Source organism: Pungitius pungitius, chromosome 7 (genome assembly GCF_949316345.1).
Source record: "Pungitius pungitius chromosome 7, fPunPun2.1, whole genome shotgun sequence".
NCBI classification, from domain to species: Eukaryota; Metazoa; Chordata; class Actinopteri; order Perciformes; family Gasterosteidae; genus Pungitius; species Pungitius pungitius.
Genome location: NC_084906.1, coordinates 15,178,124 through 15,191,693, shown reverse-complemented (window position 1 = coordinate 15,191,693; position 13,570 = coordinate 15,178,124). Strand labels below are relative to the sequence as shown.

At 40.7% G+C, this 13,570-nt stretch overlaps 3 protein-coding genes across 5 annotated transcripts; 1 reads left to right on the top strand and 2 right to left on the bottom strand.

Annotated features, from left to right (window-relative positions):
- Positions 1 to 319: 319 nt before the first annotated feature.
- Positions 320 to 4,184, bottom strand: dnase2b (deoxyribonuclease II beta). Of its 2 annotated transcripts, XM_037468585.2 has the most exons (6): positions 4,007 to 4,184; positions 3,599 to 3,773; positions 2,914 to 2,992; positions 2,449 to 2,610; positions 1,699 to 1,896; positions 320 to 1,045 (listed from the first exon to the last, which is right to left on the bottom strand). In XM_037468585.2, exons 1-6 carry the CDS (start codon positions 4,114 to 4,116, stop codon positions 711 to 713), a joined length of 1,059 nt encoding a protein of 352 aa, XP_037324482.2. In that variant the 5' UTR covers positions 4,117 to 4,184; the 3' UTR covers positions 320 to 710. The 2 variants fall into 2 exon arrangements, with proteins under 2 accessions (XP_037324482.2, XP_062419403.1); XM_062563419.1 differs by lacking the exon at positions 2,449 to 2,610.
- A 1,743-nt stretch (positions 4,185 to 5,927) lies between these two features.
- On the top strand, positions 5,928 to 10,445 carry uox (urate oxidase). The gene is made up of 8 exons (XM_037468978.2): positions 5,928 to 6,118; positions 7,771 to 7,983; positions 8,645 to 8,761; positions 8,984 to 9,062; positions 9,568 to 9,754; positions 9,905 to 10,028; positions 10,140 to 10,223; positions 10,299 to 10,445. The coding sequence occupies exons 1-8, from the start codon at positions 6,098 to 6,100 to the stop codon at positions 10,371 to 10,373; spliced, it is 900 nt and encodes a 299-aa protein (XP_037324875.1). The 5' UTR covers positions 5,928 to 6,097; the 3' UTR covers positions 10,374 to 10,445.
- Positions 10,446 to 10,587: 142 nt separating this feature from the next.
- On the bottom strand, positions 10,588 to 13,072 carry samd13 (sterile alpha motif domain containing 13). Of its 2 annotated transcripts, XM_037468979.2 has the most exons (5): positions 12,866 to 13,072; positions 12,324 to 12,453; positions 11,761 to 11,803; positions 11,563 to 11,674; positions 10,588 to 11,487 (listed from the first exon to the last, which is right to left on the bottom strand). In XM_037468979.2, exons 2-5 carry the CDS (start codon positions 12,349 to 12,351, stop codon positions 11,344 to 11,346), a joined length of 327 nt encoding a protein of 108 aa, XP_037324876.1. In that variant the 5' UTR covers positions 12,352 to 12,453; positions 12,866 to 13,072; the 3' UTR covers positions 10,588 to 11,343. The 2 variants fall into 2 exon arrangements, with proteins under 2 accessions (XP_037324876.1, XP_037324877.1); XM_037468980.2 differs by lacking the exon at positions 12,324 to 12,453.
- Positions 13,073 to 13,570: the final 498 nt, after the last annotated feature.

Genomic DNA, 13,570 nt, shown 5'->3' with positions numbered 1-13,570 from the left:
AGCCACACAGCTGCCTGCATTTTACGGTGCACTGTACTTTCATTTCTCAATCGTTGTTACCTGTAAAATTTCTCTATTCTCAGTTTCTATGAACAACACAGAATAAGACCTTTTCAGTCTTAAGAATGTGACACGGTTCTAGAAAATCCTTAAAATAAGTCTGACCACAGGGAGACACTGTTTACCCAAAACATGCACTTAGTTATTCACTAAGTGCATCTTCCTGACATGGTAACAGCGACACAGACATGATGATGGACAATGCAATCACGCAATGCAAGTGTCAAATATAAACATTCAATAGGTACACATACGGTAGTTAAAGGTGACTTTATTTTGTTCAGGAATAGGAACTGCTTTTTATTGGAGTAATGACCCATTCACATTGACACACTCCTGTATATGTACAACTTCAGAAGGGGAATTTCATTGCAGGCGAATGCTCTCTCCCCAAATAGATTCAACCCACTTCTTCAGGCCGCCATTGTACTTGATCGATTACATTTGATTTAGTGACAGTGATGACTCACATTTTTGCATATGAATGAATTCATTATTTAGTCATAGAGCCTCTGTAGCTTTTTCAGCAGATTGTCAAACCTGTTGCCACCGTCCTCAAAACCTCATGCAGTTAAAGACATTTTCATACTGGATATGCACATGCAAGTAACTCACACACCATGAGCCATGAGTATCTCTCTCTCTCTCGTTCAACAGCCAATGTACCAGTCCACAACCTGTCTGAACGCCTTGTAAATTAAGGGGTTGAAGGTGCAGACCAGGCCCCCGCCGCGCCACATTTGGGCCTTTGCCCTGTTCAGATCCCCCAGGCAGGTGACCTGGTCCTCGTAGGACAACGACACGCACCACTTTGAGTGGTCATCGTAGGACTGGAACGGGACCGATCCGGGGATCCGAATCCTCTTGGTGTTCAGGGCGTGTTTGGGCAAGGAGCAGTTGGAGGGAAGCTCGTGGCCTTGCCTCTGCCAGGATTCTACCAGCAGGTCGGCATCCAGAGCCTGAGCTACCCAGCCCGTGTAGATGTCTGCGTGGGGTTAGATCAGTTGCATTAAGATGAAAAATCATAAATAGAAAAATGTAGGTATGGTAATAGATATAGTAGTGTTATATATGTTGCATTTGCACTATTTATTAGGGACTACAGTATATATATGAAACGCAAATGCAAAATTAGAAATGTTTTTTATTACTGAAATGTAAAGGTAATGCGCTTCAAAGTGTGAGCATTCAGTAATGAGCCTGGAAATTCACATTCTGTATGGGCTACAATGCTTTATAGCAAAAATAAAAATTTCATGGGAAATTTTGATGTATTTATTCTCTTTTTTAAAACTGGGGGTTAAAATCTCTCAAATAAAAAGAGAGGGTGAAAGATTATCGATCACAACTGTCCAAACTAACGCGGGGGGTCAAAAGTAAATCATAATTCATTGTAGGGGTTCACAGGCCATTTGGTACTTTTGAAAGCTTTGGGTGCGGTGTGTCCCTACACCTCTGAGATAATGTGTCTGCACCTGACAATGAATCTGCAAACAAGACAGTTTGAGAAAGCAGAAAAAGTGTTTTTTGCTAAAAAGTGCTTCTGTTGCAAGACATCTATTGTAAATACTAAATGCTGTAAATGCTTGTCTCTGCACAGCAGTACAAATGACCAACGGTATACAAGGAAAATCCTACCATCCACAAAGTGTTCAGATTTGACGAAATAGACAAACTTGTCCCCTTGCAGTGAGAAAAGCTGCTCCACTCTCTTATCTGAGGGCAGAGGTGGTTTGGCGCCCTCACATAACTTGGCCAACTGTGGCAGGTCGGCCATGAAGGCAGCAGGGACCGAGCAGTTATAGAACCGCGGGTACAGGTACACCATCTGCTTCTCTGGAAGGGGAAGCGAGTGCATCACAAAGAAGAGGGACGGTGTATGTTAGAAAACTAAAGAGTGCACTATTGAAAGCTTCTGCATCACAATGGACAATATTTTTAAAAGTCAGAAAGAGTGAATAAAAAAAAGTACATGCATCCCATCTTGAACTAAATTATTGTGTTGCCGTATTCTGCTTCTTCCACTGAGAACACAACCACAAAACCTTCTCTCTTTTTATTTGTTTATTTAAATGTTTTGTTGACTTTCCATTGATAATTCAAAAAGGTACTGAGCTCCCCAAAAGTAACCCTCTCGGATCTGTATGATTCCTGAAGTTAATTTTTTCAATAAGAATTACTTCCTTCTATTTTTACTCAAATCAAGAACTGTTGAATTCAAGATCTCTCTTAGTTTAGTGTCTACTGTCAGTGTATATGGAGGAGGTTTCAAGTGCCTGAACTTGTTTAAGTTGTAAACATCATTGTGGAAACCCTCTATAGGTTATTGTTACATTAAGAGTTACATCTGTGTATGCATTGGAGGCTCCGAGATAAGCACTCACTAACCTAAAAGGAGGAACTGATCGTAGGGGTAGGTCACGCAGAGGGCAGTCTGCCCATTCACTTCTCCGGAGGAGGGGTAAAGGTAGCCTCTCTCGGGGAACGACGGGAAATGGGGAATGCTGTGCGAAAGCCAGAAACCTTGAGAGCGGTCAAAGAGCAATACCCCTGCAAGATGCAGACAAACAGCGCTCAACGTACGCACCACGTAACAGGCAAACATGTCACGTCAAGGTTACAGCAGTCATTGATCCAGAGTCAACGGCAGTTATCAACCGATCGCTCTTCGCCCCTTTCCTCCTCCTGACACCAAAAGCAACATGTTGATCCGGGTTTTTTTTGCAAAATCATAGAATTACACAACAGTGTGCTGTCATTCATTATCATACACAGGTCCAAAAGGCACGGAGCGTTATCTTGTCTCACAGTCGATATCAAATCAATGAAAACCAATTTTCTTTGGTGCCGTACCTTTAGTGTGTCCGTATCCTTTTATGTAATCCAGGATTGGTGGTCCATCATTGTAGAGTGCATACACTGAACTGTTGGACTAAGGGAAACACTTGTTTAATTCAATTCAATTAATTTTATTTTGTATAGCCCAAAATCGCAAATTACAAATTTGGGGCTTTACAGTCTGTACACATGCAACATGTTTATCATGTTTAATGTACACAACATATGGAATGGAATCAATTTTGGGGTGGGATTTGTTTTCCAGTTATGTTGTATATGCGGCCCCTGTTGATTTTTTAAAGGAATAGTTTGCGATTTGTAAAACACCATTTTGCTTTCTTGTCAGAGGTAAGAGTGAATGTGAAGTGACCGCTAGCAGAGTTAGCTCCTCTTAGCTCAGTTGATATGGAGCCACAGTCCAGTCAGCAATAGTTACCCGAAACTTCTTAATTGTCTTGATAAATGTTCTGATGTCGCACAGACACAGATTTCCGAATACTGTTGTGCACGATTACATGAAGATGATCGGCCTGTCGGAGGACTTTGTTATTTACTTCCACGTAGTTGGGGAAGTAGTTCAGTTCCCCAAATAAAACGAAAGACTGTCTACTCAGCACCTTTACGTCTCTTTACTGTCTCTCTATATGTCTAAAGGAATTATTGTACATAAACCAGTAGAAGAGCTGGAACACTAGTTCACCTTGTAGGCTTTTCCCATGTACAGCTGGTTCAATGTGTTCCCTATGGCTCCTTGACTGGAGTTAATGGTGAATTTACTGAGCTGCCAGCTCCCCACCGAGGAGTCCAGGTACATGTAGTCCACCCCACTGCCGATCTCGCCAATCTTATACCTGGGCAGTTTGTAGATGATAAACCTGCAGTAGAAGGAAAAGGAAATATTTTTTTCACAAAAAAAGTCACAGGACATTTCAAGCGCCAAAGCTAAAATCGTTTGTGGTGAAACTCTGCTGCAATGCAGCGTTCCTAGCAGGCCTCGCCTTTGTGGATACAGCTCGCAGGAAGGAAAAGGTGTTAGCTAGCTGTCTATTCCTGTCAAGAGGAAACACAGGTAGTACAGGTAATGCATCATAGGATCATAACAACTCACCAATCAACAGGTTCACCAGCCTCGTTCTTACAGGAAATGAAAGTAATGCACACTCTACAACACAAAAACATCATAACAATCTGGAAGCATAAACTTAAGTGTGCGGCCATACTGAACGACTCCTACAGGCAAAGTGACTAAAAAAGGGAATTTGAGAATTCGCTTGTGCTTGACTGCTCCATGGTTGAGCAACTAGTGAAAGTGAAAAGCACCGCTTCATGAAAATGCAGAACAGGAAGTCCTAAAATGTAATGACATGAAGGGGATGTTCAAGGATAAATTAGGAGCGATAATAAACTAAATGTTTGGAGGCTTTCATTTAACCAATAAGTCTACTACTGTACGTCTTCATGTTCAGTGACAGTTTGGGGCTTTTTTCCAGCATTGTTCCTTCGCAGTCTAAGTATATTCTGTGTTCACATCTGGCAGCTTAGTGAAACCACTCATCTTTCATTAGAGATAGAAACCACCTGTTCAAAAGACATTTTCACCTTGAAAGAGAGAAGTGAAGTAACACACTTTCATTTAACTTTACATTTCAGTTGTTGTCAGACTTGAGACAGACTTAATCAAGCGTGTTAATACAACTTTAAAAGTTGTGCAGTTACCCATATCTTGCGTACATTCCAAAATATAGAAAAAACAGTGAAACATGTCAGTCAACAATCAAATGATTGACATGAAGATCATTCAGAGACAAAACATTAAAAACAAGTTAAGGTAGATAATTAAGTCAGGGTTCATACATAATTGTATTGGAATAAAATCCAGTCATCCTAGAATATGTAGTGTACTTTTGAGGGGTCAAAAAAATAGCTTCCCCTCTAGAAACATGCTTCTTGACTAAAAGGGAATAATCCATAACTGCCAGTCTGTGTTTTAAAATCTGCTTTCACTTCTTTACCAAAACACACTGAATTCATAGCAGAACACGTCATAATGTTAATAAAATTCAGACATTACTCACAGCTGTGGTCACATGTAAATGTTGTTTATTGAAAGTGAATAAAAAGTAGAAAATCATGAAGAAAAACAAAGCCATTTAACAATATTCTAGGAATAATAATACTACTACAATAATACTATATCCTGTGACACTATATAATGGCTACACTGTATATAAAATGAGTATGGTTAAATCTACGCTTTATTTATTGACATATCATGGACACATCTCATAAGGAACATGATCATGATCTGTGCAGAGTGTTTGAGCCACTCAATCTCCAAATGTAACCTAAAAAAGCGTTCCACACCTCAAAGTGGAGGGTTAAGCGAGTCCACACGTGGGTCAGAATCAGGGTGGCAGAGCGGTGGAAAGTTTCCGGTAGATTCCGGATTTCGGGGTCCATCAAAAAGCGCGAGTTGGGCAACTTATCACGTGCACGTTCACACTGAACACGTCTATGCTCAGATCCGATGACGACACACTGGTACACTAAATATGAAGTAATATGAAGGACGTTTGCTCATTGTGTGTGTGTGTGTGCGTTTGGTTGTGTTTGAGCATACGGTGCCTCGGCGTGGAAGTATGATGTTTAGCAACACGCACACCAAAGTGCAACAGGCTCTGCAAGGGTAAAAAAAACGTGTGGCAATCAGGGCAAACCTCTCTGAGCCTGACACAAAGCCATCCTCAACATGCTTGGACAGGGACACCAAAGGGGGGTGATCATGTTTTGGTTGTTCGATTAAAGAGTAAACTTCTACTCACAAAAATAACAAAAACTTTATATTAGAAATGTTTGCAATCATGTCTGCTTATGACAATGTAAATAAAGTTACATTTCCCCAGAATTTCCGGTTTATTCCGGTTTATTCCAGTTCCAACTTTGAATATTCCCGGAATTTTGCAACCCTAGTCACAATAAAACAAAAAATATTAGTGTGCTCAGGTGTGTACTTTGATTATCTCATCATGTGCTTTTAATGAAGAGTGTGAATTTCTGAAAGAGTATTCATACAGGTTATAAAATGGGTTAAACTTATATCAATAGCACCACCCCTCCAAAAAATCCTCCTCCCTCTGGAGAAACGTGTTATGCTGGATAAGCTGAGCGTGGAAACAGAGGGTGGAGGAAAGGATCTAACATGGCATCCGCTTCAAACCAGGTAACTATTTATTGTTTATTATTTAATTTCCAAACTAAGATACACAAAGATAAATAACAATGTCTTAATCCTCCTGTTACCTTCAAATTGACTAACACCTTTTACTATTGAGGTCAATTTTACCCCAGCGATTTAAACACCCAGAAAATGATGATAATTATATTTTTTCCCCAGGTTTATGTATTTGGAACTTGGTGGTAGTTCGTTGACCTACATAGAAAGCGCTTTCAAATAAAAAACAAACACCAACCAACTCCCTTAAACATCAGGAAATACCTGTTAAGCGACTATGGAGAAATATGCAGATCAGAATAAAATGTCACTGATTGAGACACCATTTCAAAGAGATCATTTTTATAATATATTATATATATTCTCTGCAGTGGTTGTCATCATTAGCACCAGAGCAAATATAATATATTTCCAGTGTCAGCAGCCTAAAGGCTTGCGGTTGCTTTACCGTTTCAACTGTACATTCCTTTTGACTTGTACATTCTTGCCGAAAAGAGCAACCCAATGTAGGCTTGCACGTCGATCACATCCAAGTCGTTCCAACTCTCCCCGTACACCCCCCTGCCCTCTAAATTTGTCATCTCAAGTCGATCCTTTTCGATTGATGAAGAGCTCAAATGCTTATTTTCTGTCAAGGACCTGGTTGCCAGCGTATCTGTCGGAACCTGAAAGCATTCTGATGACATTAGAAGCACTAAGTCTACCTGTTGTTCATGTGAGGAGACAGACCATAATAACTTATAAGCATAATAAGCACATAATAAGCAGTCCCAGTTCCACCCCCCCCCCCCCACCAAACCCAAATTGGTTCAAATGTGTTAGTTTGTAGATTATTTTATAATTTACTGCAGGAGCAAGTGCTTGGGTTTGCAGGTGCAGATTTTGTGTCTGACCTGTCTGACCGTTTTATACAGCTAAAACGGCCTGGGGTCGAAGAATTGACCCCGAACAACACCGATGCGTACAACATGTGTACAGGACATTGAAAACACATCATCATGTTAATTTTATGTTTACCCAGTTGTCCCCGTTAAATTAGTCCCCATGAAATCATAAAATTTGAAGCAAAAGAAATTATGTTAGGTATCTATTTGGAGACATTGAACATCGAATGGGGTCGCATTGACCCCAAAAGTAATAGGAGGGTTAATCATTCATTGTGGGACAATGCAGATTGTTTTTGCATTCCTCACAAATCCTCTTATTTCAAACAATATATATATTTGCATTTTTATTGTTTTTTATGAAAATTAATGAAATGTTTTCATTGATGCACATACAGATTTTAAAAATGTATTTTAACATCTTGTAAGCTTAATGTTAGCACACACTCAAAAATCATGCAACTGTTACGGTTAAACACATTCATCCATCCATCTGTTAAAGGTAACAGACCAATCTAGATGATGTAAAGTTCTGAACAACTACCCCAGTTCTGCACATAGGTGACACAGATTACAAAATGAACAAACTTTAAAGGAAAGGACAAAACAAGAATGCAATATATACATCAAAATCAGCCAAAGCAAAGTTTGAAACAACAACCAGAAATACACTGGTTGCAAAAAACAACTGTTGAATCACCTCATTGACTGCTGAAGTCTAACGTGTCGGCTATGCGTCCCTTTGTGCGTGCGCAGAACGTGGAGTTTGTGCGAACGGGCTACGGCAAGAACGCAGTGAAGGTGCTGGTCATCAGGAGGAAGGCCGGCCAGCACTACATCATCGAGCTGAAAGCCAACGTGGAGCTCACACTCAATTCACGCAAGGATTACATTACTGGAGACAACTCGGACATCATCCCCACCGACACCATCAAGAACACCGTCCACGCCCTGGCCAAGATCAAGGGGGTAGCCGGCCTCTCTCTGTCCGCCCTCTACTTGCATCACTCTATTGACAATATATATAATACATATACATATCTATAGGAAGTGATGGAGGGCAGTCTGGACCAAAAGGGTCAAAGACCTGACTGTCGACCCCGCCAGTGATCACGTTTTAAGGAATCGCATGTGTTAATATAAGTGTCGTTTTTTGTCAGTCTTTTTTCGAGTGAGAAGGATATTATCATGCTAAATTGAACATTGTGTAACTGAGGAGTGGTTGAAATTGAGTTTGAAATGATCAAGAAGAAAATGGATTCACTCAGCTTTTAGCACCTAGACGCAGCTTTACAGAAGTCTAAAGGCGAGATTAAAGTAGATCAAACACAGAACCTATTCCACCTTTTAAAGGTTCATTTCTATATGCTTAATATGTTTTTTTCAACCTGTGTTTAACTGGGAGACTTTCATGTCACCATATTGACAGTAAGTGATCCCTGGTAACCTGCAGCACAAACACACACTGGTCAAATAAAATCAAGGGGTAACAAACCCTGTTGAAATTCGGCGAGGACTTTGGTTTTAGTAGGCACGTCCTCCATGTGACTTTTCATTCACGAGAATGTCTTAAAAGGGTTTTACTTACAATGTGTCACTCTCTCTCTTTCCGTCATACTCACCTGTTCAGGTAAAGACCATCGAGCGGTTTTCCCTGGATATCTGTCATCATTTCCTGACCTCTTTCAACCATGTGCTGAAGGTCAAAGTTCACATAGAGGAGGCTCCATGGAAACGGCTGGAGAAGGTAGAAGACAGAGTTTAGTGACCTGGATTACATAGTTTTCTTTTTTTTCTGGTCAAAACAGGAAAAGGCACAATTGGAGCAAAGGCTTTTCCTGACATGTCAGAAGATCTGCCTTGTGTGGCCTTCATCCAAGATATTTAAACAACATCACAAATGATTTACACCATCAATTCAAGCATGACTTTCACTCTTTTTTTGTTTGTCATTTGTTTTGTTGTTCAGAATGGGGTCCAGCACGTTCATGCATTTATCCACAGCCCAGAAGCGTATCACTTCTGTGATGTTGAACAGGATCTCAATGGTTAGCACAAAACACATGCGCAGTAAAAAATGCATTTGCTTGTCGCTTCGATTTTCCTTCTGAGAGATGTTCCATCCATCTCCACATCCAACTTTGATTTGCCTCCACAATTTTACTTTATGTAGCTTTTGAGACATAGCAAAGAACATGAACACGCTACACGCACTCTCTATTTTAGATATTTGTATTGGTCATTTTAATTCCATGCATGTTTTGAGGTGTTTATTTTTGCAGATTAGGTTGTATGTGTTTATGTGCCTTAATGTAATTAGTGGCTGTAGAGTGGTGCGTATAATAATTGTCCTGTTGGAGTTATCCTGAGTTGAATAGGTCAGTAATTGGATAACACGGTTTCATCTGTGCTTAATGATTAAATCCTGTGGTTTGAACGTAGTGTAAATACTATATACAAAGGTGTAACTAAAGCTTAGCCATTGCGATTACTACTCATCATAACTTTGCTATGATGAACATGTTTCTGATATCTGTGCACTCTGGACTGCAGGCGTCCCTGTTGTTCACAGTGGGTTGAAAAACATGACTGTGCTGAAAACCACCCAGTCCGGTTTTGAGGGTTTCCACAAAGACCGCTTCACCACTCTGCAAGAGGCCAAGGACAGATGTTTCTGCACCTCTGTGTATGCTAGGTGGCGCTATAACAAGACTCTGGATATCGACTTTGATGCTGCATGGTAATTAAATCCTTAAATAAACACGTCTTAGGTATGGGTATGCATGATGGAGCCTGAAACTTTATCTGGAAAAAAATATAATTTCTAATCACAAATCACAAAATAGAATGAATGTCTCAGCTGTTTCCAATCACTTCCTCGTCCTCACAGGAAGTGTGTGAAGGAAACGATTATTGAGAAGTTTGCCGGCCCGTATGATTGTGGAGAGTTCTCACCCTCTGTGCAGAAGACCCTTTATGAAACACAGGTTATGGTCCTGGATAGAGTTCCTGAGGTAAGTCCACACATCTCAAACCTCTAGGTGAGATCTGTGGTAGTTGCTGCATGAAAATTAAGACACTTAAACATCAACTCTAAGCCACACAGTAAGTGTTCTGTCCTTTAGGTTGATGAAATAGAGATGATCATGCCCAACGTGCATTACATCACCATAGACATGACGAAAATGGGCCTCACCAACAAAGATGAAGTAAGTTCTGTCATTACTACCAATCGTTCATGTTCAGTCAACATTGTTACTGACCTGTAATATTCCCCTAAAAAGGTTCTTCTTGCCTTGGATAACCCTTCAGGCAGCATCACAGGCACAGTGCGCAGGAAGCAGCGAGCCAAGCTGTGAAGGCACCTACCCACGCAGGAAATGTGGCTCATGTGATCTAAATATTGATTTTATCGAATTAATTTAAAATGTTTACATCACGTAAACCCAAAAGGAAGTTTAGGAAACTAAAATGACCTTTTAAATACACCTTCAACTAAAGATTTCCTAAATATGGTAAACTTTGGATGTAAGTAAATAAAATCAATTCATGAAACAAATATTGTTCTATTGTGAGAAAAGAGCACCATTTATTGCAAATCTTTGATTCAGATATTCAAAATCCAGTGTTATGTTGCACATATACATTGGTCATACACGCTTCAATACAGTTGTCTTTGCAACATTTGTGAAAGCACCACAGGTAGGAATATAAGAATATATATACACTAAGCTTTGTGCCTAGATAATGCAGGTGTGCAGCAACAAAGAGTTTTTTGTTTGGCTCGTTTCTAGGAAAACAAAATGCTTCTTTGTTACATGCTAAGAACGTTTCATGGACTCAGCTGCACTGTTCAGAGCATACTGACCGATTTTAGGGAATCATGTTCTGCAGGTATCAAAATATCCAGGTACAACATATACAGTTGAAAACTGTTTATCATCTTTTATACAAATACTTTTTTTTCCTTTTGAACCAGCAAGGGTTAATTCACTTTGTACAAGTGCAAACATATGTACGTACACACACACACACACACACTCACTCACAGAAATCAGACCTGCACAGTATTTGTACCTTCTTTCAAATAAAAAACAAACACACATAAAAAAAAAAAAGCATACTGTATCTCAAGCAGCAGAAACGAGAATGGATCAAAGGGTAAACAGCTGCTATTTTCTTGCAGTCCACGCTTATAAAAACCTACAGCATTCAAATTCTGTCAAGGTGCCACTGTGGCCAGAGAGGTCTTAGTGAAGTGGCAGCTAACCTGGGGTCTCCGGACACAATGATTGTCACTGAGTTGGGTGCTGGGATGGCCTGCGGGGGCTACGAGGCGTTGGTCTTGAGGTGTTGAGTTTGCAGCGGCTTCACGTGATACTCGTAGATTTTCAGTGCGGGGCCGAGCTTTATCGACAGTCCCGTCAGGACGTCGTTGCGCGTCATTAGCAGCAGGGACTTGCCATCAATTTCCTGTCGGATGGAGAATAGAAGTATCAGACTGACGTCTTAGTTGATTTTCATCACGAGCGAGAGGAGAACACCAACCTGGTCCTGAAAGGCGGTGGCCTGCTCCTCAAACCCCGTGGCTTTGAAGTAGTTGACGACGTCGGCGACCCCCCAGTTGGCGGGGTCCGGCAGCTGGCCGTTCTCCACCGGGCTGCACAGTCACAGCGGATGCATTCGTCTTAATGTGCATGCCGTTTAACACGATAAATGTCTCACACTAAACAGAGCAGACGCTACCTTTTGGTGCCAACGGAGCCATTTGCCTTGTCTTCCATGCCAGCTGTAGGAAGAAGAAGAAGAAAAAGATTATTAGGTTTTTTTTAAGCTAATATACTAAACTGAGAAAAATCAGTCCATTGACCATTAAATACTCAAGTCAAATCACAATAAACCGGAAAAAAATCAGGCAATAAAACGGTAACAGCAATCAAAAATAACTTTTTTTTCCTCCATCCTTCCTCCAGCAGTTTGAGTAAACAACTTTAATTTAATTTAAATGTTTTGCATCATTGTACACACATTAACTTGTTGTATTTAGACTGGCATGTTTTGTATCATTATTAAAAACGTAGACACTCTTTGTTTGTTTAAGTCTAAACAATGCTTGGCCATGACAGGTTACTGCTGCACGAATGTTTAACTTGGACAAAAAGCTGCTCGACAACTCGAGTTGATGTTTTTTCTTCGGGACTGACAGCATGCATTCATGGGATAGACTGTGCAGGGGACCGAGGGACGCTCCTGCGCTTTAAAGTCAATGCACCAATCCAGCCATCGCAGGCTAAAAGTGAGTCTCTTACTATCTGTAACGTTGCAGTAATTTTTCATCAGATATCTTCTCTCCGCAGCTCACACACCATCGTCGTCTCCCTCTCTCTCTCTCTCTCTGTGTTTCTCTCTCTCTCTCTGGGCACTGACAGGGTGTCTTCGCTGCAACAAACATCCAATAAGTACAGGTGTTCCCACAGTAAAAAAAAAAACTAAATGTGAAACCAAAACATCACCTAAAGACCAGAACAAAGCTAACGCTAGTAGAGGATGGGGGGGGGGCGCGCGCGCACTGTGTCAAAATGACGACCCCCAAACAACTCACGTCGTTAGCTGGATTTAAACACAACACAATAACGTTACACACGACATGAAATGGCCTCGACTGTCACGTAACGTAACGAGAAGCGGCAGTTGCAGAACAGCACGTTAGAAGAAAGATGGCTTGTGGCTACGCGGCGATAGCTAACACGTTAACACGTAATCGCTGCCTCTTCGTATTTCGTATTGAGCTAACAGGGATAGTTAGCCGGGGTTTGCTAATATATAATTTAACGTTAACAGTTAACGTTACCTTATTTTTGCCGACTCCCGCTTGACAACACGGGTGCGTTCAAAGCTGTACACGCACGGTGAATAAAAAAAAGACGTCCGAAATCACTGAGCCGTTTTACGAATGATTAATCGACGGCATTCATTTGATAGAATCAAGATTTAATCAAGTAAAGGCAACTAGCCCTCTTCATCGGTTTAGCTTCCTTCGCCCACATGACAGCAGAGAATCATGGGAAGTGAAGTTTTCGACCGTTTCAACGCCATCATCCGTAGTTCATCGCGATCCAGCGCCTGTTAAAAGTATTTCACCACGCACTATGTATCATCATCATCACGTTTAATCATGACCATTTGAGTTATAATAAAAAGAATTTATTATAGTGACATATCATTTGTTACATAAAATCTGCTACAGCAAAGTATATTCCCCTTGCAAACACAAGTAAATATGGGTGGGAAAAATGTGTCAGCCTTCTAAATGATGTGAAAGATATCCCACAAACGTAATACAGACACATTTCAGATTATTGATCCCATACTGGCATGTGTGACTAGCTACGAGGAACTCAAACTGATTTCCTTCAGTCAGGACGGTGAAGTGGCTCAAGAAAAAGTGCTTGAATTTACATCAAATAGGACAAACATTGTTACACACATGAGGGATAAATAACACATAAGAAGAGCTGTGGATTTCCTACACCTTTTAAGGGAAGAATTATACACA

Coding starts and splice junctions, on each gene's coding strand:
- dnase2b (XM_037468585.2), bottom strand. CDS start 4,116: ATGGCCGCACACTTAAGTTTATGCTTCCAGATTGTTATGATGTTTTTG. Junction 3,774..4,006: donor GCTGGTGAACCTGTTGATTG/GTGAGTTGTTAT, acceptor CTTCTACTGCAG/GTTTATCATCTACAAACTGC. Junction 2,611..2,913: donor AGGATACGGACACACTAAAG/GTACGGCACCAA, acceptor TGCATCTTGCAG/GGGTATTGCTCTTTGACCGC.
- uox (XM_037468978.2), top strand. CDS start 6,098: ATGGCATCCGCTTCAAACCAG. Junction 7,984..8,644: donor CCCTGGCCAAGATCAAGGGG/GTAGCCGGCCTC, acceptor TCACCTGTTCAG/GTAAAGACCATCGAGCGGTT. Junction 8,762..8,983: donor CATGGAAACGGCTGGAGAAG/GTAGAAGACAGA, acceptor TTTGTTGTTCAG/AATGGGGTCCAGCACGTTCA.
- samd13 (XM_037468979.2), bottom strand. CDS start 12,351: ATGAAAAATTACTGCAACGTTACAGATA. Junction 11,804..12,323: donor TTACTGCAACGTTACAGATA/GTAAGAGACTCA, acceptor TTCTTCCTACAG/CTGGCATGGAAGACAAGGCA. Junction 11,488..11,562: donor CCACCGCCTTTCAGGACCAG/GTTGGTGTTCTC, acceptor TCCATCCGACAG/GAAATTGATGGCAAGTCCCT.